Here is a 24,321-nt window from a genome sequence, read left to right on the forward strand (position 1 = left end):
AAGTAAAAAAGACCAGAACCACGAGCGCACACCGATCTGTCCGACATGCGACTGCCTTTTCAAGTATGTAAATCCTACGTACATCCTACAAATAATTTACAATACCAAGCCGTTCGAGAATGCTGAATAAGTACATAAATCAAGTTACGAAGGGAATCTTTGGTAAATTTTACGTATCTCCATTTGAGAATGAGGACCTATGTTTATAAATAAGAAACCTGTCTATATGTTACCCTATGTTACTCTAGCTTCACATCACAACTGTATATGTAACCATCACTACTCTAGCTTCATATCACAGCTGTATATGTAACCTTCACTACTCTAGCTTCATATCACAGCTTGGAAAATGAACACGGAGTGAACTTAAGATCCCCTGGGTGATATCGAGCCCAGCTCTCGGCATTGCTACCGGCTTGGCCGGCCGTCATACTAACACAATTGGCAGTGTTAGAGGGTGGGAAAGCTGGTGGGTGGGGATTGGACGTTGTGGACAGCGACTCCTACAGGTCGGTTGGTTGATGCCGGTGCGGCTGAAACAGGAAGTATCGGGGGCAGCGTGAGCCTCCCACGCGTTACTCCTCGCCACAGAGTTTGAGCTGCTGCGGTGAAAAGATAGACTGCCTCCTCGTGTACCGGAGAGGACACGTGATGCAAGGCTTCTATCCTCACTACAGCCGACCAGTGGGAGGCATAGTCTAGTAACGTTCAAGACAGGGGAGGGAAGAATTGGAAATACGAAATTGGGATGGGAGAAAAATTTAAAATGGGGAGAAAAAGTGAAAAAATTAAATAAAAAAATTCCATGGGTGACGGTATATAATGAAATTCTATTTTACTGACTGATACATTCTATATTACCTAAAGATCAAATCTGGGCCACTTATTCGTCAAACACTCAGCCCCTGAAGTTGTGAAGTTGTTGAAATGGTTCCAACTTCTCATAATTTCAACGTAGAGTCTGTATGTTTTCTGGGCACTGACACGGACTTTGAGCGACTAGAACACTAAACTTGTGGTTTTTCACTCAAAGTCGCATTTGATTCAATATGTCAGCCGTTGAGGGGTTGGACCATAGACATCAAATTAATGCATGTGGATGAGAGCCTCGACATGCAGAGTTTGGGAGTAGGTGCGGAAAGGTGACTAGCTCGGCTGAGAAAGTGCCGATCGACTTGGGACTGGTCTCTCCGTATTCAGGAGACTTGGGTGTGACAGTGGCTCGGGAGGTAGAGCAGTCGTCTGGCAATCCGGAGGTTCCCGGTTCGATTCCCGCTCCTCCTGCGCAGCGTGTCGATGTGTCCTTGAGCAAGACACTTAACCCGTAATTGCTGCCGATGAGCAGGTTGGCACCTTGCATGATTGCCTCCGCCGTCGGTGTGTGAATGTGAGTGAATGGGTCAAATGTGAGGAACAAATTGTAAAGCGCTTTGGATAAAAGCGCTATATAAAAATGCAGCCATAAAAGTCTATTGGATCATGTCTCCAGCACCCCCATAACCGTAGCTACAACCACTTATTAATGTCAAGGCTCTCATCCACATTCATTCATTTTCTCGCCCCGCTCTCTCCCATGAGCTCAATGTAACGCGGAAGTGCAGTCTATTGGACCCACACTAACGATGGTCTGGTCACTTCATTTTGCCCCTTGGTTACAAGCATAACATCGAACAACCCGTGCAAGAAAAATACACACATGCACTGGTGAGTAATAGAGGCTAAACAGTTGTCATGTTTCTAGACGCTACGTACGACCCCCTGACCCCTCGGATGAGGTGGAGGAAGAGGAGGAGGAGGAAGAGGAGGAGCTGTATAAGACTCAGACCAACGGTGTCAGTGACGGTAATGATAGATCAACTTCATTGGCGCTTACAGACCTAATTGAGGAAATCACCACATGTACGGACAATAAGAAATTTGCTGTAGGAATATTTATAGATTTTAAGAAGGCGTTTGATACTATAGATCATGGTATATTATTAAAAAAACTGGATCGATGTGGTATTAGAGGAACGGTTCTAAATTGGTTGGAAAGTTATTTGGAAGACCGGAAACAATTTGTACAAATTGACAAACATAGGTCAACACTGAGGAACATAGTCTGCGGAGTACCGCAAGGGTCAATTTTGGGTCCGATACTGTTTTTATTATACATTAATGACATATGTAGAGTATCATCAATCATGAAATTCATCCTTTTTGCAGATGACACTAATATAATTTGTTCAGGGCAAAATTTGCAGGATCTTTTGCAGGTGATCACACAGGAGTTGATAAAGTTAAAAAAAAATGGTTTGATGAGAATAAATTGTCGTTGAATTTGAGTAAAACTAAATTAATGTTATTTGGAAAGCGAAATAGTGATTTAACAGTGAAAGTTATGATAGACAATGTATGTATTCAAAGAGTAAAGCAAACCACATTCCTGGGTGTAATCATAGATGACAGGATATGCTGGAAACCTCACATCAGTCATGTAAAATCCAAGATGGCCAAAAGTGTGGGGATTATGTATCGATCCAAGAATTGTCAACCAACGGTCACTTCTCATCCTCTACCATGCACTTGTAGTCCCATATTTAAATTATTGTCTGGAAGTATGGGGTAATACTTATCGTTCCAATATATCACCTCTTTATATTCTGCAAAAAAAGGCCATAAGGATTGTGTACAGTGCTAAGTACAACCAACACTCTACCCCATAGGTGTCAAACTCATGGCCCGTCATTTGATGTGGCCCCCCAAGAGCTCTGGTTAAAAAAGAAAAAAAAAAAAAATTTTTTTTTTTTTTTGATCAAATTTTTTTATTATTAATTACATGAAACAGGACAACACAATAACCACAGTAACAAAAAACATAACTTCACAGGAGAATAACAAACAATAATAATACAGAATAATAAATTATAAGACAAAAAGAAAAAGAAACAGCGTCCAACCTATCAAATATAGGTGGCTACTTCAATAACAAAAAGGGGTCTTCAAGACATGGCAACCTTTCCCCACCTTTACAAAGTGGAGTGACTTAAAAGATTGTTTATGAGAGTGTTGTCACAGATTTACTGTAGATAGCCTAGGTCCCTTACACATGTTCAAGACTGCCAAACTCGCAGACGGTAAAGTGTAAGAAGAAAGAAATTCCTCTTCCAAGTTGGTTGACAGGTCAATCAGTCTGCCAATATTAGTCCCTTGGGGAGATGGCATGTGAATTGACATATAGCGCAGAATAGCTAAATACCAACCCCCCCTAAAATCCCCCCAGCCAAAGTTAAGAAGGACAAGACAAAAACCAAGACAGACAAGACATTTCCTCCTCCCCCTCCCCAGAGACCGCCGGACCCCCCCGATCAAGCGCCCCAACCCCGCTCAGCCGCACACGGCGGTCTTTACCTTCTCAGCTGCTGCGAACCACAGGTCAATGCCAGCCTGCCCTACCCCAATCACCCGAGCCGTGGATATCTCAAGATAAATCACATCCAATAGAGTTAGGGACCAGTTGATCATTGTCAGCTTCTCAGGCTCCTTCCATCTCATTGCTATAAGCTTCTTCGCTGCTGTGACGCCCGCTAGGACAACCCTTTTCAGTTGTACGGACGCGGGTAGTGTCGTTATGTCGTTCAGGAGTAGCGTAACAGCTGTGAATGGGATAGTTAAGCCACACAGATCTGAAAGTTTGTCCGTTATTGACCTCCAGAAACGGGCCACTGGTGGGCAATCCCAATACATATGCATATAAGTGCCAGTGGCCTTTTGAGAGCACAAAGTGCACCGAGAGTCGGTTATCAGTCCCATAGCAAATAGCTTCCTAGGTGTAAGATAGGTCCTATGAATATAATTAAAATTAATTTGCTGGTGATTGGGGTTGCGGGAAGATAATGCCACATTTGCCCAAACATCATCCCAGTCAAACTCGGGGTCCAACTCCGGGATATCCACACGCCAGATTGTATCCAATGATAAATTTTTATACGTGGATTGAATTAAGAGCGTATAAAAGTCTGAGACAAACCCTCTGGATGTCGTTCTGTCCACTATGAGCCTGAGGAAGGGGTGTGGTTGCAAAGCTTGAGCCCACGGTACGCCATGCGCCCTCAGTGCTGACCTTAGTTGAAGGTAAAGAAAGAAGGACTCGCCGGGAAGATCATAAAATTCTCTTAAGTCCTGAAACGCACGGAGGCCGTTCTTATCATAAATATCCTCCAGAGTATGCACTCCCCTCCTTTGCCATTGAGGAATATTAACCGGCTTGTGTCCAACAAGTAATTGCTGGTTATTAAAAATTGGAGAGTCCAGGTGCCAAGGGCATTTAACCCCACACGACCTCTGTACATTACGCCACGTTTGGATCACGTGAGTTATGATCGGTCCATACCTCAGCCGGCATTTCGCAATAGAGACAGTGGAGTACACTACATCCTGCAATCTTAGCGGAGACACCGCCGCCGCTTCTAAGGAGCGCCACGATACAGCCTCTACAGGGTCTAGCCAGCACATCAGAGGTCTCAGTGAAAAGGACCAGAAATAAAGTTTAAAATCAGGGATTGCGAGGCCCCCATCTTGTTTCCTACGTTGAGTAGTAGCCCTTTTGATTCTCGGGCGTTTGTTATTCCAGACAAACTTAGATACCATCGATTGTACCTTGCGCCAGTGGTCTATTGGAGGGGGCAGGGGGAGCATTGAGCTAATAAAATTTATCCTAGGCAGGATGTTCATTTTGATTATGGAAGCCCGGGCTTGTAAGGAGTTAGGAAGGGACGACCACCTGTCTAGATCCTGGCGTATTTTATCATAAGTACCCGTGAAGTTGTACTTAGTAGTTTGGTTCAGCGTGGGGAATATCTCTATGCCCAGGTATTTAAAATGTTCTACTATGGGGATATCAGCTGGTAGTCGTACCGCCTTGGCCAGTTCATTAAGAGGTAGGCAGGCTGATTTGTTCCAGTTAATCTTAAAACCTGACAATTTACCAAAGTCGTCGATTATCCTCAATAATTTTGTGGCCGACCGGGAGGGGTCGTCCATGAAAATCAGCAGGTCATCCGCATAGAGAGCAATTTTGTGTGGAGTATTGTTGACCATTATGGGGACGATGTCCTCCGATTGCCTAATAAATTGGGCCAAAGGTTCGAGGGAAAGCGCGAACAGTCCCGGGCTCAGAGGGCAACCCTGTCTAGAAGATCTGGAGACTGGAAAGAGTGTGGAACAGTTTTTGCCTGTCAGTATCATCGCAGACGGCGAGGCATACAGGACTTTAATCATATGAATAAAACTCTTTCCAAGACCCATGACCTCAAGTACCTTCCACAGGTATGACCACTCAAGTCTGTCAAACGCCTTCATGGCATCCAAAGACAGAACTGTGGATGGAGTTGTATTGTCTTTACTGTTATCGATTACATGCAACAGCCTCCTAAGATTATCTGCAGCCAGACGCCCCGGGATAAAACCAGTTTGATCGCAGTGTACCAATACAGGCATAAATCTCTGCAGGCGACGGGCCAGCACCTTGGCAAACACCTTTAAATCGGCCCCGAGAAGACTCAAGGGTCTATAGCTACCACAATCATTGGGATCTTTGTCCTTTTTGAGAAGTAAAGAAATCAACGCCATATTGACATCTCTTGAGAACTCCCCTTGTTCGATAGCGTAATTGATCATATCGAGCATCAATGGACCCAGTTGGTCCCAGAAAGCTAAATACACTTCGGGTGGAATACCATCCCAGCCTGGCGCCTTACCCCTCTGCATTTCAACAATAGTCTCCCTCAATTCTACGAGAGTAATCGGTCTCCCCAGTTCCTTGGCCTCTTCCTCAGAAATGTGGGGTATCTCAAGCCCGCCAATGAACGATTCAAATCTAGAGTCATCCAGATTACCCTCTGAGCTATATAACTGTGAGTAAAACTCTTTAAAAGTGTCATTGATCTTTTTCGAATCAGTAGTGACTGCACCCTGGCTCGTCCTAATCGAGGGGATATCTGAGAAATGATCATTTGAGCGTATTTTCATTGCCAATAGATGGCTAGGTCTGGAGCCGTGAAAATAGTAATTTTGTCTTGTCCTATGTATCAAAAACTCAGACTGTTGTTTAAGTATGGAGTTTATTTCTTTTTTGACTATCTTACGTTGTGTGTTTAGTCGTTCATTATAGTCAGTTTGCAAGGATGCGTATAGGTCCGCATATAATGATTCCAGTCCTTCTAGCTTTTTTGACCGGGATTTTCGCAAATTGGAGGCAAATAGTGTGACATGACCCCTGATGAATCCTTTCAATGCGTTCCACAGGACCCTAGGGTCTTCTACTGTGCCAACGTTGATCTGCAAAAATTCTGCTAGTTTACTCCTGAACTCAGAACAGAAGTCATCGTTCTTTAGCAAGGTCGAATTAAAACGCCATCTGGGAGCTCTTGCGGAGAGCCTGCCAAAGGTTGCCGTAAGGAAAATCCCCTTGTGGTCTGAGAGAGCCAGGGGAACCAATGAGACATCGAAACTATCAAACATATTAGGGGACGCGAATGCATAGTCAATTCGAGAGAAGCTTTTGTGTCTGGCTGACAGGTGAGAGTAATCTCTGAGGGTGGGGTTGCATAAGCGCCAGAGGTCTGAGAGCCCCGTGTCTTTGGCCCACATCCTGAGGGCCTTAGAGGCACGTTTCTGGTCGCTCGTTTCAGAGGGCCCAGACCTATCCATCTCCGCATCCCAGCACGCATTAAAATCGCCACCCACAATGAGAGCGTATCCATTAAGTTCCAACATATTCTTCGTGATTGTATTATAGAACGCTGAATCAAATGTGTTAGGAGCATACAATGCTATTATAGCCATCTTCCTATGCAAGAATTCAACTTTTGCTATAGTAATCCTTCCCTCCGTGTCCGACCATACATCCAAGATTTTGATATCAAGGTTACGTCTTGTAACTATGACTACTCCTTTCGTCTTATCATCGGCTGAGGATGCGGAGATAACGTGATATTGCCGATTTGCCAGTCTTGACACGTCACCTACCATTAAATGCGTCTCACTAAGGAGAGCAAGGTCAATATTTCTCCTCTTCAATAGCCAAAGGACACTGGCACGCTTGTGTGGGGCGTTAAGCCCTCCTGCGTTCCAAATTAAAATATTCAATTTAGCCATGGTCGAGCTTGTATAAGTGCGTAGAGAACATACCCGTGCAGCCAGGCTGAGTACAGAGGTGCCGATCCCGGCGGGCCCGGACGGTCAATCCCAGGAGTTCAGAGGAGGAACACTTACACATATATAAGACAACAGTACATAGAACACATAAAAATACCACCCCAGCTACAGCCCCCCCCCCTTCTACTCTAAACCCTAACCCACCCGTCCTACTATAAGTTCCTCTATACCCACTCTCCAATCCCCACCCTATGCCCCACCCACTGAGGATGGTCATCTTCCTATCACTTCCCACTAGAGACATGGATCAATAAGACGCTTCCCACTCCCACCCCCCTCTAGTTAAACCCCTGAGTAAACCCCCACTAGTCCAATAAACACAAATAATAATAAAAATTAAATTCAATAAAGATATCGGTCGAAAACCACCTGAGCACTGGCCCTAACATAAGACAACCATAATGGTAAAATTAGCCATTATTAATTAATAACTCCACATCAACCTGCAACCATCTATTTCCGAATCTGCGCTTCAACGTCGCAATGTTATGGCCCAAATGGGTACAGGAAAATTCAAAACAAAATTAAATTAAAGCATCCCAGCCGATAGTCTAAGGCAGGATCGGGTCACAGGTTAATTGTGCAAAATTGTGTGAACAATGTCAATTAAACAATGACAAAAATAAGAAAGGGAAAAAAGGGGTTATGGTTAAAGTGCACCCCTGAAGCAGTCCCTCTGATCAGGCACAACGGCTGACATGACATAACCTATGTAAGAATCGACAATAATAGGAAAAGGAAAAAGAGGGTTATGGCTAAAGTGCAAGCAAAGTTAAACTTGACCCAGCCTGTTATCACATATTTATGTATATTCGTTCGAGAGCCAACTTGAACCTTGGCCCTAACATGACAGCTATAATGGAAAAATTAGCCATTATTATATAATTACTCAGCATCAACCCTGTGACCAACTACCTCGTAGTCTGCATATTAATGTTGCAACATTATAGTATAAATGGAAAAAGGAAAATTCAAAACAAAATCAAAGCATATCAGCAGTTAGTCTAAGGTAGGATCGAATCACAGTTAGATTGCTCATTCAAATGCCATTAAAACAGCGACAATAATAGAAAAAGGAAAAAGAGGGTTATGGCTAAAGTGCAAGCAAAGCTAAACCTAAGCCAGCCTGTTATCACATATTTTATGTATATTCGGTCGAGAGCCAACGTGAGCCTTGGCCCTAACATGACAGCTATAATGGAAAAATTAGCCATTAATATATAATTACTCAGCATCAACCTGTAACCATCTACCCTGGAGTCTGCATATTAATGTATCAACGTTATAGCATAAGTGCCTCACGGAAAATTCAAAACAAAATTAAGGCGAGTCAGTAGTTAGTCCAAGGTAGAACCGGATCACATTTAAATTGCTCATTCAAATGCCATTAAAACATATAGGAAAATTCAATACAAAATTAAATTAAAGCATCCCAGCCGATAGTCCAAGGCAGGTTCGGGTCACAGGTTAACTGCTCATTCAATTGCCCTTAAAACAGCGACACTAATTATTATATAATTACTCAGCATCAACCTGTAACCATCTACCCTGGAGTCTGCATATTAATGTATCAACGTTATAGCATAAGTGCCTCACGGAAAATTCAAAACAGAATTAAGGCGAGTCAGTAGTTAGTCCAAGGTAGAACCGGATCACATTTAAATCGCTCATATAGATGACATAAAAACAGCGACAATAGGAAAGAAAAAAAAAAGGAAGAGAGGGTGATGGCTAGAGTGCAAGCCATATAACCATATAGCCATTAAGTGCAAGCCATACCCGACCCAACCTGTTATCAAATATTGTTTATGCATATTCAACCGACCTTGGCATCTACTTTGGATCACCAAAGCTCAAAACAACCTGGATATAAAAATAAAAAGCATACCAGAAGTTAGTTAGGGACTCGGTCACTCTTGAACTGTGCAAACCAATGTCCCTTTGAACAGCAACAGCAACCAAAATACGTAACCATTAACGAATGTCTCAGCGCAGACCATAGTCGAAGCCCGCTGGCTAGCCCGAGGCTAGCGCGTAAGCTAGTGACGAATCCGGATAGCACGTTAGCCTACTATGTACATTGTTCAGCTAGCTCGTTAGCTTCCAAAGAGGCGATACACAAGTACGACCATGAGGTCAGCTTTAGCAAGTAACAGAAGTCATTGGGAAGCCCCGCTAGTTGGATGGGCAGAGGACAGTTAGCATGTCTGGGCATGACAGCAAGTGTTTGTGAATAGTCGACCTAATCAATGTATATAGGCCCAAACCGCCAAGTCACTCACCCTCCATAGATATCAAGCAACAGACTCGGGTGTCTTCGCGAGATATTCCTTCGCTTTAGCCAACGACCAAAACAAACGCTGACCACCGACCTTCTCCAACACAGATAGTTTCGCGGGAGCGAATAACGTGGGCCTCAGGCCTAGTCTCCATAGCTTAGTCAGGACCACCTTGTACTCGGCTCTCTGAGCTTGAACCTCCGGTGTAAAGTCCTCGAAAATGGCCACTTTGTGATCGCCAAACCTCAGAGTACCCCTTCTGGTACGAGCCGACCGCATGATGATTTCTCTCTGTTGGAGTCTGTTCAGCTTGACTATGATGGGCCTCGGTTCTTTGTTCACGCCGGGAGAAAACCTGCCCGCTCTATAGGCCGACTCACAGATAGGAGGCGAGGGGAGGACGTCCGTCCCTAGTATCTTCTGCAGCAGTTCGGGCATGGTCTCAGAGAGACGGCCTTCACCGCTGGTCTCCGGTACTCCAACAATCCTGACGTTGTGGCGTCTATCCCGGGACTGCATCTCCTCCATCGCCGACTGTAGTTTGTTGACTTCAGCCTGCCTAGCCAGCAGGGCGGATTCAAGACCCGCCATCTTCTCACATTGTGATGATACCTCCGTCGTTAGCATGGCTAGTTCGTTAGCATTAGCCGATGAGGCAGCGTGAATCGTCTCCATCTTGTCTGTCAGCGGGACTACCGCCAGCCGTATTTCTTCTGATATCTCACGACGGAGGCTGATACAGAAATCCGCCAGCACTTGCTTCTGTGCTTCAGCGATGCGTGCCTCAGAGTCTGCGTGTACTTTCTTCTGTGCTTCAGCGATGCGTGTCTCAGAGTCTGCGTGTAGCTTGGTCATGACCAAGAGCACAGCTTCGCTTAACTCCCCGACAGCGGGAGACGGTACGGCCATGCTCGGCGGTGTCGGTGTCGTGCCTAATTCTTTCATGGCTCTGGTTTCCACCCCCGCCATCGTAGAAAGTCGAAAAAAGTTGATGAATGTATACTAAACACGACGACCTAGCAAACAGATAAAAAACAAATAAAAATAAAATAAAGACTAATGGGGAGAAACGTATATTCAGCACGGTAGAAGGGAGCTCATGTGAAAACACGTCTACTCCATGATCGCTCAGCTCCGCCCCCAAAAAAAAAAAAAATTTAAACATTAATCTTGGGTTAAAAAATAGCGGCGTTAAAATAATTGTGGGTTAATGCGTTAATAAAGCTTTAACTTTGACAGCCTTAGTTATTACACATTCTTACACATACATGTATGTTGAACATCTGAGGTATTGATGAAGTAACAAAGGAAAAAAGCCAAAAGCACTTACTCCTCAGACATTCTTTGACAATTTTACAGCCCAAAATACAAAAAAGATCCAGGCGGAATAGGTAACAAAGGGTTGAAGAAATATTGTCTGAACTGTCTGATGCAAACTGGCTGTGTGACATAACCGAGCATCTCGCTCAATTGAATAAGAAGCTGTAGGGACGCAAACAAGTCCCACCCAAAACTTGACCAATATAGTTGTGAACTGAGACAACCCTTATTTTGTTATTTTTTAGTACAGTTACAGTTGTGTGTTCATGCAGACACATAATAGCAATTTCATTACGAATTGAAAATGGTGGACCCTGATGTAAACAAGTCGAAAGTCTTTCTCTGGTCTGCATCCCCTTAACAATTGTGTGTATTGAGCTGTACTGTACTGTACCCATTCTGCAATCTGTTAATTAAAGTTAATTAAACTATCTTCCATTAGTTGGATGTATGGCCTCTGCAAGGTTGTGTGCAGCCATTTGTTTTTGTAACATCTGCTACATCTGTCCCACGTGTTCTTTGCAGCTCAGTTGTTAGTTCTGCCCCTCTTGACTGTGACAAAGGTTTTGAACAAACTTAATGTCATAGCTTGTATTTGATGATCTTCTTCTTTGTTATTTACTTGAATGGTTTGATCATTGATTAATGGAGTAATATGGGGTTCTGATAAACTAAAATTATTTGTTAAAATAACATAAGCTAACATATATTTCTACATCTATGCAAATGAATATGCAATATGTATAACTTGAATAAGTAATAAATACAGAAACAACATGTTTAACAATATGTAAATGAGTAGCTACATTTATTTTACATTACATTAACATTTATACGGTCTTTGGCCCTTTGAGGGCAACCATAATGCTGATGTGGCCCTCTGTGAAAATGAGTTTGACACCCCTGCTCTACCCCATTGTTTTTACAAGCATCAGCTTTTAAATTATGGGACTTGATCAAAATTAAAACTGCCGAAATCATGTTCAAAGCTTCACATAACTCTCTTCCAACCCCCATCCAATATCGGTTCACTGAGAGGGTAGGAACCAGGAATTATAATCTTAGAGGGAAACAGAAACTCCAGCAACCGGGTGTAAGAACCACTCTAAAATCTATGTGTATATCTGTTTGTGGAGTAAAATTATGGAATGGATTGGACGAGGACGTTAAACTGAGTAAAACATATACCAGTTTAAAAGAAAGTTAAAAAAAGGAATATTGGAAAGGTATAAGGAGGAGGGTGAACATGATGTTTGGCATTAAAAGGAGTATGTATATAAAATATGTATTGACTGGTCAGACTCATGCGTGTCTTGTTGAGATGTCGGGGGATGTGGGAAGCGGAGCTGTGTTACATGTTGTATGTAGAGGGTGATGGCCGGGGTGTGGGGAATGGAAGTTCACAGGATTGGCTTCTTCCATCCCACTTTTTGGTGTCTGTTGTTGCTGTTGTCTATTGTTTTGTGGTGGTTGTAGTGTTGTTTTGTGGTTGTCTTGTATTGTATAGGTTGTATGGTTTGAAATGAACAAATGAAACTGATACTGATACTTGTTTAGTTTAAGAATAGGGGGCAGGTAACCATAAGATTTATTCTTCTTCCTGCTCCTTTTGCCCATGGTAGAACTCTATTTATGATTTTGTATGAAAACTGTATGATTGTATTGCTTCCATGTGGCAAATAAAAATTCTGAATCTGAATGACCGCTCTTAACACTTTCGCGGCCAACCACGTATATATATGTTATTGGGCGCCAAGGGTTAACGGCCAAACGGTTTTCCCTTTTTTTTTATTTTAATATCCTATTCAATGTCACGGACCTGTATGTTGCCGTTAAAAGGCATACTGGGACTCCGAAGGTGCTGCTAGTAGGCAGTATCGAGAGTGCAGTAAACCTTGTTCCAGACCGGGTGCTACGTTTAAACCTCTCCGGACGGACTTTTCTAGTAATGGGATCCGATCGCACTGAATCGTTTTCAGGACCCCCGATCCATATGTTGTGGTGGCTTATGTCGTGGACCAGATGGACATCAAATAATTGGAATATTCTTTTTGGAATACCACCGACCACAGGTAAGGAAAAATTTGACGTCAATTTCAGCTTGATCGTGCAAGGTTATCATACCCACCCCCGGACCCCCTGATCGGCGTGTGTTGTGGTAATAACAAATGACGTTACTGGCAATCAAATAATCAGAAACGACCCCCCCCCTTTCATGCATTCATAATGAACCATAATACCTATGATATAGATTTGATTTGAAAATAGTAGTGTGTCCAGGGACGAAATGGCAATGGTTTTAGTAGAATTCACGTTGCACCCTGTAGCCGGCCTCCCAGGAATTAGCTTGGATCATAACGAAATTATACTATGGCGAATATTATATTATTCACCATGGGATAACGCGTGAAATTTATTCTTTTTTGCACCATGGCCGCACGAATCCGCTTCAAGGCCCTCGACCTGGCATATCGTGCTGCGAAGGGAACGGCTATGGGGACAATACTATGGTCATTTGACAGTGACTTTCTTCTGTCCAAGATGCAAAAAAGTTATAATTTTTCCATGCATACGTTCGCGTGTTATCCCGTGGTGAAGTATAATTTCAGAGTGATCCGGGATAATTCCTGGGAAGCGAGTAATGGGGCACAACGTGAATTCTACTATAAGCGTTGGCGTTTCTTGCCTGGACACGCTACTATTTCCAAATCAAATGTATATAATAGATATTATGTTTCATCATGAATGCATGAAAGGGGGGAGGGGGGGTCGTTTTATGCTTTGATGGCCAGTAACGGCATTCATATTGAAGACTAAAAACGCTGATCAGCTGGATCGGTATCAAAACATTGTTGGATCAAGCTGAAATTGATAGTCCTTACCTGTGGTCGGTGGTATTCCAAAAAGAATTTTCCAATTGTCTGACCGCGATTTCCAGTATTGGTGTCCATCTGGTCCCGGACATAATTTGTCACAATTTATGGATTGAGTGTGCCAGATGCGTTTCCAAGTGTTCGGATGAAGCAACTTACTCGGCTCCGTCTAAATATAGCGCCCAGAGACATTTGCGTGTAACACAGAGTTAGATATAAGGTTTCAAAGGATGGGCGACACTCATCTGGCAGGATGCGGCCAGTATTGCACTTTGGCGATCTCAAAATCCTTTCATATGGCAACATCGAGGTCAATAGATGGATGAATAATGAATAAAAATAGCGAATAAAAGGAAAAACGATCAAATAACGAGTATACTCGTTGTTGGCGTTCAAGCGATGGCGCCCAATAGCGAGTATAATCGTTATTGGCAGGGAATGAGTTAACTATCCCTCGTTCAACATGTGAAAAAGAATAATTTTTTCATGTATAAGTGCGTGTTATACCGTGGTGAATATTGTAGAGTTTCAGAGTGATCCTGGCTAATTCCTGGTAACTGTTATGTGTTATGGAGCGATATGTGAATTTTGCTAAGTGCGTTCGTGTTGCTCGCCTGGACACGCTACTATGCATGAAGGGGGGGGGGGGGTCGTTTTTGATGCTTTGATCGCCAGTAACTGCATTCGTTTTGAATACTACATACGTTGATCGCCTGGATCTATATGAAATCATTGTAGGATCAAGGTGGAATTGACGTCAGATAGTCCTTACCTTTGATCAGGGTTATTCCAAAAAGAATATTCCAATTGTCTGATCGCGATTTCCACTATTGATGTCGATCGGGTCCCTGACGCCTGTATCAGTTCCGCAACCGTTTCCATTTCCGGGGTAGGCCTGATTGGCCGCGACAGGCACGTGACCCGCCGCGGCCACGCCCCGCGGCAGCCCCAGGACGCGGCAACGCGAGGCTGCTGTGTTTCACCGCCGCTTTCCGCCTTCAACGCCGCAGCAGCAAATTGTCATCACTTTCCCCACTGAGTTACCATACGCTATACAATATACTATGCAATGTACTAATATACAATACGGCTCACTTTTCCCACTTCAATGACAGAGCCGCTGTTTAATAATATTGTCGCGGCGGAGCTCCGTCGCGGCAGCATTATGTAGCAGTAATCCCCCCTTTTTTACCATCGACAACTAGCTCAACTGGCAGCGCTGCCTTGCTGTGGATCCTAGTTGTTGGTGACTAGTTCGATTCCCTTAATTTTTTTTTTTTTTTTTTTTTTAACGTGCATTCTTTCGCCGGTTAAGTTTAGGCATGTTAACTTTAAGCATTGTTTCGGAGTTGGTTAAGGTTAAGGTTAGGCATTGTTTCGGAGTTGGTTAAGGTTAGAAGCACTGACTGAGAAAGTACACATTACAGTTCTACGTTTGTTCTGATGTGAAAAGTGATGCTGCACTTAGCACTGACTGCACTTAGCACTGACTGAGAAAGTACACATTACAGTTCTACTTTATAAAATGCTAATTGTAAATATGTTTGTCAATGTTAATAATGAGAAAGTCCACATTACAGTTCTACTTTTGTTTTGATGCTGCATAAGGCGTCTGCACTTAGCACTGACTGAGAAAGTACATAATAGTTCTACTTTGACGTTTTAATGTTGGACCAAAGCAGCGCATGTAATTAGAATACAGGCAAATAAAAGTAATTTAGTTTAAAGTACAATCTTGGCTGTCTTTTTCTCTCAACGCTTCAATGCGTAGATCTTGCCTTCACCAAAAAAAAAAAAAAATGATCTTGGGCTTAACACTTTCAGTGCCTTTGATTAACGTTGATTAATGTCCTTGGATGCCAGCATCCACTTCAATGATAGCGTTAAAAACGCATAATCTATGTTTTAAATGTGTCTAATCTGCCCGTCGCTTATCAATGACTTGTTTGCAGTCAACATTTTTAACCGGTTCATTTCCGTTTTATAGCATTTCGAAAAGCTATCGTTTTCTCGAATTTCCGGAAAATATAAAGATTCCGTCATAAACGGCATTTACTGGAATATTCTCGAATACACTAGACACGTTGTCATTTGTCTGCCTATTTATGAATCGTTTTCAAATAAACGCTAGATTATCGATAGTATATGTGTACTTATGCACGCTATAGAAGCGGGTTGAAAAATCGATTACCTCATTTCCTCAACATCACACACACACATATACACATACGGGACACGTTGATATCTCAGTGAAAACGGCTCTGATTATCCTAAAACTGGTAACATAGACTCCTTACCTTACAACAGATGTTCTCCAAAAAGATTATTCCAATTCCTGATCGCCATTCCAAATATCGATCGCGTTTATTGATTGATTATTGGCGGCTGTAAATATATATTCCAGGCTGCTTTCCGGCTCGCTATCACTTCCCTCTTCATCAGACGGCTCGCCGGCATAGTGGAGCCAGTAGGCTCCCCCCCCCCCCCCACCCATCGACCTGTGTAATCGAATGGGCTGCAGTTGCACAGGGATAGACGATAGGGGGCGGTATTTTCCCATCGTAGCTCCTAGAGGGCTGCTGTACCAACGGGAGACTCGGTTGATGAAATATGAATTCAGATCGCTAATAAAAATATAAAACGATAATTAGCGTCGTCGGCATTCAACGGGCGGGGCGAAATAACACAACATAACACGTCGCCGGCATCCAAAGTGTTAACACATTGGACACCAAGATCGCTGTACAGCTTTATTGCCCGCCATGCGTTGTCTGCCAGGATCGCTGTACAGTGTTTTTTAGATCAATATTTCATTTTTTCGCCATGGCATTCATAATTCATCCACCCACCCCCGGTGCTGCAGCTGGACCCCAGATGTGACTGCAACGACGGCTCAATACCGCCGCCTGGTGGATGGTCGGGCGAGTTGCACTCGCAAAACAGGAAGTGCCATCGGTCCATCGAGGAAAGTCCTCCGGCAGTCACATCTCGTTACGGGACTCCCGACAGACACTATGTACATATGGATCGCTTTCTAAACTTAATAATCAATATGATTTCGGCGTTTATTGCGCCATACAAACCGGAAACCTAGGCGATCGGCGTCGTATAATTGGCATCTTTCACCGCCAGTCTCATTGGCCCATGGTAAGAGGAATATAACCTTATTTTCAACCCGATTGTGCATTTCCTTGTTTGCAAACCATCTGATCAATATATCCACCCATACTACATAAAGCAGTTACTGATGATCAAGGAATTATAAACGACCCCCCCCGCCTTTCCTCCACGCATGATGAAGCATAATGTATACCGATCATATACATTTGAATTTTTTTATATAGCGTGTATGGGAAAGAAACGGCAATCGATAATCTATATATGCGTTTGGGCCTATAACTAGCGGTTTTGGAATTACAGCAGAAAAGATTAAAACATACTTATATTCTAGAAGGTATTAACACAACAATGTATGAATGAAAAAGTATAACGTTCCCACATCCTGAACGATAGATAATCGATGTTGAATGGGCCATAGTAATGTCAATATAGCAATAACATTTTAAAAGTTATAGCCCTGCAAAGAAGGTAAACATCTCCATAGGCTTACAGTGGTGGCAGACTGGGTATATTGATGGGCATAACCTATGGCGGGCAATGTGTTAACACATTGACTGCCACGCAATTCGGTTATCATTACCCTTAGAATGCCAGCCTTCTAGTCGTTTCCGTGGTCGTTGCACTATGTTTGCGAAGCTGTGTGTGTTCTGTATTATACAGTAGCTGTAGAGACACGGTGTGGCTCATTTTGACAAACATTACTTGTAGTCCAGTATGGGAATAATAGTTTGTTTCCACACGCTGTAGTTTGTAGTTTATTACACGCTAAACATTGCGCATTTCCAAGATAATCTATGAATAATTTTCATAGATCGTGAGATAAAACGCTTTATGTGCAATAAGCCCAAACCGTTCTGGCTGATCCCCTGAAACCCAGAATACTCCCAAATCAGGGGTGTAACGATGCATCGATTAATCGAAATGCATTGATTCTAATGTGACGATTCAACTGCATCGATTTGAAAATGTTAGAATCTATTTATAATCTAAATTAATCGGAAAAAACAATATATATATTTTTTTTGTGTGTATTGTTTTTATTGACCTATAGTCCATTCATGCGGAGTGAATCAGTTCCCCCAGCCACATTTGTGTATTAAACATTTTTAACATAGGTTTGAACTTGTGTACTCAAGTTTTTCTGTAGTAGTTGCAATATCCAAAAGTATATTTCCAAATTGGTTCAGAAATGAGTGATTAGGGGTGACTTTTGGTCAAATGTAAAAAGAAAAAAAGAAAAGCTTTGCAGGTTTCAGCTTTCTCATAAACTCCAATGCATTCGGCAAATTTTTTACTTCCTGTTTTCGCTCATGACTTTTCACCTAGATCCCTGATTCGCCCATCCCCACGTGGGGTATCATTGGAAAGCCACACTCATTGGTTACAACCTTGTCCAATAATTTTCGAGATCGCCAAATGATTGACTGAGCTAGAGCCTCGGGAGTCGCGGGTGGTATTTGAAAAAATTTAAAGTCTGCCCTTTACTTTGGCACACGCCTCACATATCGGCATGTAACTCGAGAACCGCTTAACGGATTATGTCACATGACATAATCAATCGCAATCGACAGGCAACAAATAGGGCTTTAATTCAATCTATATATTGTATTAAAAATTATGCACACCCGAGCCGCTAGAGGTCGCCAAAGTGGCATGTCGCGCCGGTGGACAAATCGTCCTCAACGTGTCCCGGGCCGGGTCGGTGCCAGTTAAGAGGTTAAAAGCACTTTTCAATGAGCTTGAACACCTTAGAAGAAGTTGTAGAACGAGACTCCTCATCAGAGCTGTCTGATACAAGGCTGTGTGTGATTGACATGTCTGTGTTTCTCAGATGAGGGGGAAGAGGATGGGGAGAGAGCAGGCCCCTCCCACAGAGACAACTGCTGTGGTGACGGACAGGCTGACAGCCAACCAGATGGCTCTGCTATAACCAAGCCCCACCCTGATCCCACCCAAACTCAGCCCTCACTGGAGCACGCCGAGCAGGAGGCCAATAACGTGACGAGGATGGAAGACAGCCCTTCCTCCTCTGCCATCTGCACCACTAGCGCCACCACTAGCACCAGCACGGACACCATTGCTAACACTAGCAGTAACTCCACCGCTGCAGCTAACGATGTTAACACAAGCGGGAACGCTAACGCTATTTCTAGCGCAGTACCATTCATAGACCTAAAGGGGGCAGAGCGGCAGCCTTGCGAAAATGACGAGGAGGAGGAGGAGGAGAAGAAGGAAGAGGCCTGTTCTCCTGGCCCACTAGCCAACGAGCAGCCGGCTAAGAGGAAGGTGTGCAGCGGTAAAAGGAAGAGGTGTCTCTTCTCCATCCAGGCGGTGAACTCCAACGGAACCACAGAGAGAGGGACGGGTGAAGGACGGAGCGCCTTCTCCTTCAGCTGTGAGTTCACACCCTTTTTATTTAGTTATGGTAAATGGCTGCTTTTTTATATACCGTAATTTTCGCACTATAAGCCGCACCTGAATATAAGCCGCAGCAGCTAAATTGAATGATATGTACATATAAGCCGCACTGGACTATAAACCGCAGGTGTTTTAATGTTTAATTACCATATGTAAGGGTTCGTGCACAGAGGGGATTGTCGGGAAAGAGATGGCTGTTTGAGGAAGCTCCCATTTATTAACTTGCAGCAGCTGTGTGCCTGTGAGAGAAGAGCGAGTGAGAGTTAAAGGTGGTGGACTGTAACCTGTAAAATCCATAGATTTAGGAGGTCCCCTAGTGGCCGTTAGCTGTAAAAATCCATAGATTAGCCGCACCGTTATATAAGCCGCAGGGTCGAAAAATGGGGGGGAAAGGTGCGGCGTATAGTCCGAAAATTACGGTAGCGCTTTTATCCAAAGCGCTTTACAATTTGTTACTCACATTTTTACCCATTCACTCACACACCGACGGCAGAGGCAACCATGCAAGGTGCCAACCTGCTCATAGTTATTATCTCCTTCAGCTGTTAGTTTGCACCCTTTTTATGTAGTTATTATAGACTTTTTCAACAGTGTTTTCAGTTGCAAGGTAATGACTGATCCAGCTGAAAGGCAAGTCTACAACACTTCTAACGTGTGTGGGTGTCTGTGTTGGTGTCTGGTGTCTGTACCCTCCAGCTCAGCCGTACGTGGCCATAGACTGGGACCCTGACATGAAGAAGAGGTTCTACAACGACAATGAAGCTGAGGTAGGAGGCAGGATGGAGGGAGAGAGAGGGATGGATGGAGAGAGGGATAGAAGGAGGGACGGAGGTGTTCTGATCACAGGTTTCTCTCTCTTATTTTGGGACATAATAAGTTGTTATTTGTCTACCAGAAATACGTGAAACATTCCAGCATGGAGGTTCCTCAGCAACACACCACGGTTCAGCTGCAGGAGTGTATCCAGCTGTTTACTACTGTAGAGACCCTGGAGGAGGAGAACCCATGGTAATATCACACACACACCCTTGTATAAGTATACATGTGAGGCCTGTTGACTACATTAATTCCCTGGCCCCTTTCCTTAACCTTAAGACATCACTACCTCACACACTTACGTTAACTTAACCCTTAACCTAACCATAACATCTAAAGCCTAACCCTTAAAGGGGAACTCCAACATTTTGGGAAATTAGCTTATTTAACATCTTCCCTGGAGTTAGACAAGAAGATGCATACCTTTTTTGTCTCTGTGCGTGCATTTTAGCTTTGGGAATAGACGCTCCGTTAGCATAGCTTAGCTTCATCACTGGAAGTGAGGCAGGACAGTAGCCTTACAGTGCCTTACAGTGTATTGCAAGGTCTGACATTGACCAAATTTGATATGCATGACCTTGGTGGGCTCTAGGTCAACTCCTGAAAAGGGGGTCAATGTCAGACCTTGCAATCAAAAGTTAGGGGGCGCACTGAAATTATGGCAAGGGTTATTAGCCCCCTAACTTTTGATTGCAAAGTCTGACATTGACCCCCTTTTCAGGAGTTGACCTAGAGCCCACCAAGGTCATGCATATCAAGTTTGGTCAATGTCAGACCTTGCAATACACTGTAAGGCACTGTAAGGCTACTGTCCTGCCTCACTTCCAGTGATGAAGCTAAGCTATGCTAACGGAGCGTTTATTCCCAAAGCTAAAATGCATGCACAGAGACAAAAAAGGTATGTATCTTCTTGTCTAACTCCAGGGAAGATGTTAAATAAGCAAATTTCCCAAAATGTTGGAGTTCCCCTTTAACCTCTTAACAGTCCTGCAAATTTTGCATAAAACGCCTGTCGATTGCATAATGAAAGTAAATTGGACACTATTCTGGAACCATTTGTAGCGGATGCACACGGCTGGCCTCTTTTGAAAGGAGACATTCTGAATGTTCTTCCACAACAGGAAGAATCACTGAGTGCTACTGTAATAGAGTTACAGAGGTTTCACCAGATATAAAAAAAAAAAAAGGCCAGGCCAGTGTTTCTAGTTGCAGCAGCGCAATAGTTAGATAACCTAGGTGGGGAACAACCAGGAGATCACTGCAACTCACACAAGTTGGAGAACTAACTATCTCTCTCACTCTCTTGCTCTCACACACACACAAAGGGAGCCGCATGTGATTGGTGGAGGCGGGACCCTTACAAAAAACTAAAAATCTAACAAAATCACTGTTGTTGCTAATCATTGACACATGCTAGCCTGTAATAATCCCCCCCAGAAAAATCTACTTTGCATTTGATATATTGCATATATATGCCATCACACACACTTGCATTTAAAGGGTTAGAATTATAAAATGAATATGTGGTGTTATGATCAGGGCTGAAGTTGAATAAAAGATTGTATTTTTTTCAATCTGACATTACTAAAATCCATCAAAATCAGTGTTGTTGCTAATCATACATATGCTAGCCTGTTTTTTAACAATAATTTGTGATGCCATCACAAACACTGGCATTTAAAGGGTACAAATAAAAAAATTCCTGCACCAGAATGCAGGAAATGAAGTCTTTGTAACAAAAAATGTCCTGGTGGGGGACCCCCTGCTTAAAAAGTGGCCTGACTATATTTCCTGGCCTGAATGATTTCCCCAGTCCGGCCCTGGTTAAAAGCCTCCAATGCTTATTAGTGTGTGTGCGTTTGAACTTTTGCATGTTTCAACCATACATTTCAAATTTAGAAAAAAATATTGAAAAAGAAATTATAATCTTTTTTTTTTTTAATTTTTTTTTTTACCTCCTATAATAGTGGGGGTCGCGTATCTCTGACACCGTTATTTGGGGGTCGCGGCCTGAAAAGTTTGGGAACCCCTGACATACACCACCCCCACCCCCTTCTCACACAACAACAGATCAGCTCAACAACAGATTAGCGCAATTTGCGCTCTGTAGAGACAAGCGCACGTTCATTCTCTTGTGTATGGTACGCTTTTACTGCTTTTCGGTCTCAGAAAACCAACTCAAGTAAGATGTCATTCTTTTCAGAATTTCATTGGCTACACAAACGGTCAGTTCTTTTCAGTGTCAGTGGTGATTTGTCCAGTCATTGAGAGGCGAAACCGGAGGTGGTCGCTTTTTCAAAACTGACCCTCGTTGGCTGTTTGGTCTTATAACACGAGATTGGAAGCACATAAACTTTCAAGCGGTGTGTCAATCAAACAGCGGCCATTTTAGCTTTCAACCGATGTGTTGGTTGATGGACAATAACACAGCGTGACACCGACAGACGGCTGTAAAATGTGTTGCAACATGCGACGGTTGTGCTAATGCCTAACCATTAGCCTATAACCCCTTAGCCTTAAATGGGTTTATTTCAAAAGTGAGGATCGGCTAAAATGTCCTCACATTAAAAGGATAGTTTGGATTTTTAGTAAGCTATTAGCTTACTTACAGACTCAACAGATGCTTGGTTTTGGTGCTAATCCTGACCCCTGCTGTTGCTATGACAACACTGAAAACCTGTTTGAACCACAGCTAGAAACTAGAGCCCAACCCATATATCCCTTAACACTGGACAATATGTTACCGCTATTGTTACCGGCCAGTACCGGTCGGACTCTAATGTAAACACAGTCACTCTCAGACTTTACAAGAACTATCACACAGCAGCTCTAAAAAGACACGTGTATGTAGCCTGTTGTATACAGTCTGTTTGAATGCACATGAGGTAATTACATTGTGTGTGTGTGTGTGTGTGTGTGTGTGTGTGTGTGTGTGTGTGTGTGTGTGTGTGTGTGTGTGTGTGTGTGTGTGTGTGTGTGTGTGTGTGTGTGTGTGTGTGTGTGTGTGTGTGTGTGTGTGTGTGTGTGTGTGTGTGTGTGTGTGTGTGTGTGTGTGTGTGTGTGTGTGTGTGTGTGTGTGTGTGTGTGTGTCTCTCTCTCTCTCTCTCTCCTGCAGGTATTGTCCTCTGTGTAAGAAACATCAGCTGGCCACTAAGAAGCTGGATCTGTGGTCTCTGCCAGAGGTCCTCATCATCCATCTCAAGAGGTTCTCCTACACCAAGTTCTCTAGAGAGAAGCTTGACAGCATCGTCGACTTCCCACTGAGGTAGGTAGAGGTGGTGTTTTTGACATCCCAGTTATATCACAGATTGGAGAGGTCTCTTTCTGATTTCTAGCTGTGTGTTCACAAATACTGCATGAACTGTCCTGGCGCACAGGAAGAACATATATGTAAATTCTTAAAATGGATGACATTCACCTTTTATAGTCCTTTAACTCATTGACCGCCACGTTGGGAACGGGATATGACTATGTGCTGCCAACGCATTAAACCTATGGAGTCGCTCACCTTGTTTGCAGGGCTATAACTATTTAAATATTATAGTTATCTATCGTTCAAGATGTAAAAAAGGAATATTTTTTCCATCCATACATTCCTGTTTTATACCGTGGTGAATATAAGTATGGTTTTAGAGCGGTTTAGGGTAATTCCTGGGAGGCTAGTAATAGGCCGTGACGCATATTATACTTAATCCATTGGCATTTCGTCCCTATACACGCTACAATAAAAAATTCAAATGCATATGATCGGTATATGTTCCATCATGCATGCATGAAAGGGGGGGGGGGTTGTTTCTGATTAATTGATTGTCAATACCGGCATTCGTTAGTACAACAGCATACGCTGATCAGGGCGATGGCTATGAAAACAATGCACAACCAAGCTGAAATTTACGTTAAATTGCTCTTACCTGTGGCCGATGAGATTCCAAAAAGAATATTCCAATTATTTGATTGCCATCTGCTAGATCTTATGTCCATTTGGGCCACGACATAACCCCCCACAGCATAATGAATCGGGCGCCCCGAAGACTATTCAATGCGATCGAGTGAAGCTATTGATCCACGTTACTCGAAAACTCCGCCCGGATGACTCATCGACGCACAGAGAGATACAGTCTCAAAGGAAGTGCAACATCGGCCGCATACCACCAGGCGGCGGTATTGCACCTTTGCGATCTCAGACACATTGCCTATAAATAGCGAATAAAAGAAATAACGATCAAATGAGTATACTCGTTGTTGGTGTTATTCGATTGGGGGCCAATAACGAGTATACTCGTCGTTGGTGGGGAATG

At 43.3% G+C, this 24,321-nt stretch overlaps 1 protein-coding gene across 1 annotated transcript in view; it reads left to right on the forward strand.

Annotated features, from left to right (window-relative positions):
• usp11 (ubiquitin specific peptidase 11) overlaps nt 1-24,321 on the forward strand; it is a 94,900-nt gene that overhangs the window by 66,530 nt on the left and 4,049 nt on the right. The window contains exons 14-18 of the mRNA XM_084332582.1: nt 1,742-1,842; nt 18,621-19,184; nt 19,904-19,974; nt 20,103-20,215; nt 23,139-23,288. Of these exons, the coding sequence (XP_084188708.1) occupies nt 1,742-1,842; nt 18,621-19,184; nt 19,904-19,974; nt 20,103-20,215; nt 23,139-23,288 (999 nt within the window). The remainder of the gene's footprint in view (nt 1-1,741; nt 1,843-18,620; nt 19,185-19,903; nt 19,975-20,102; nt 20,216-23,138; nt 23,289-24,321) is intronic.

This window comes from Notolepis coatsorum (genome assembly GCF_963971535.1).
Source record: "Notolepis coatsorum genome assembly, chromosome: 17".
Classification (NCBI taxonomy): domain Eukaryota; kingdom Metazoa; phylum Chordata; class Actinopteri; order Aulopiformes; family Paralepididae; genus Notolepis; species Notolepis coatsorum.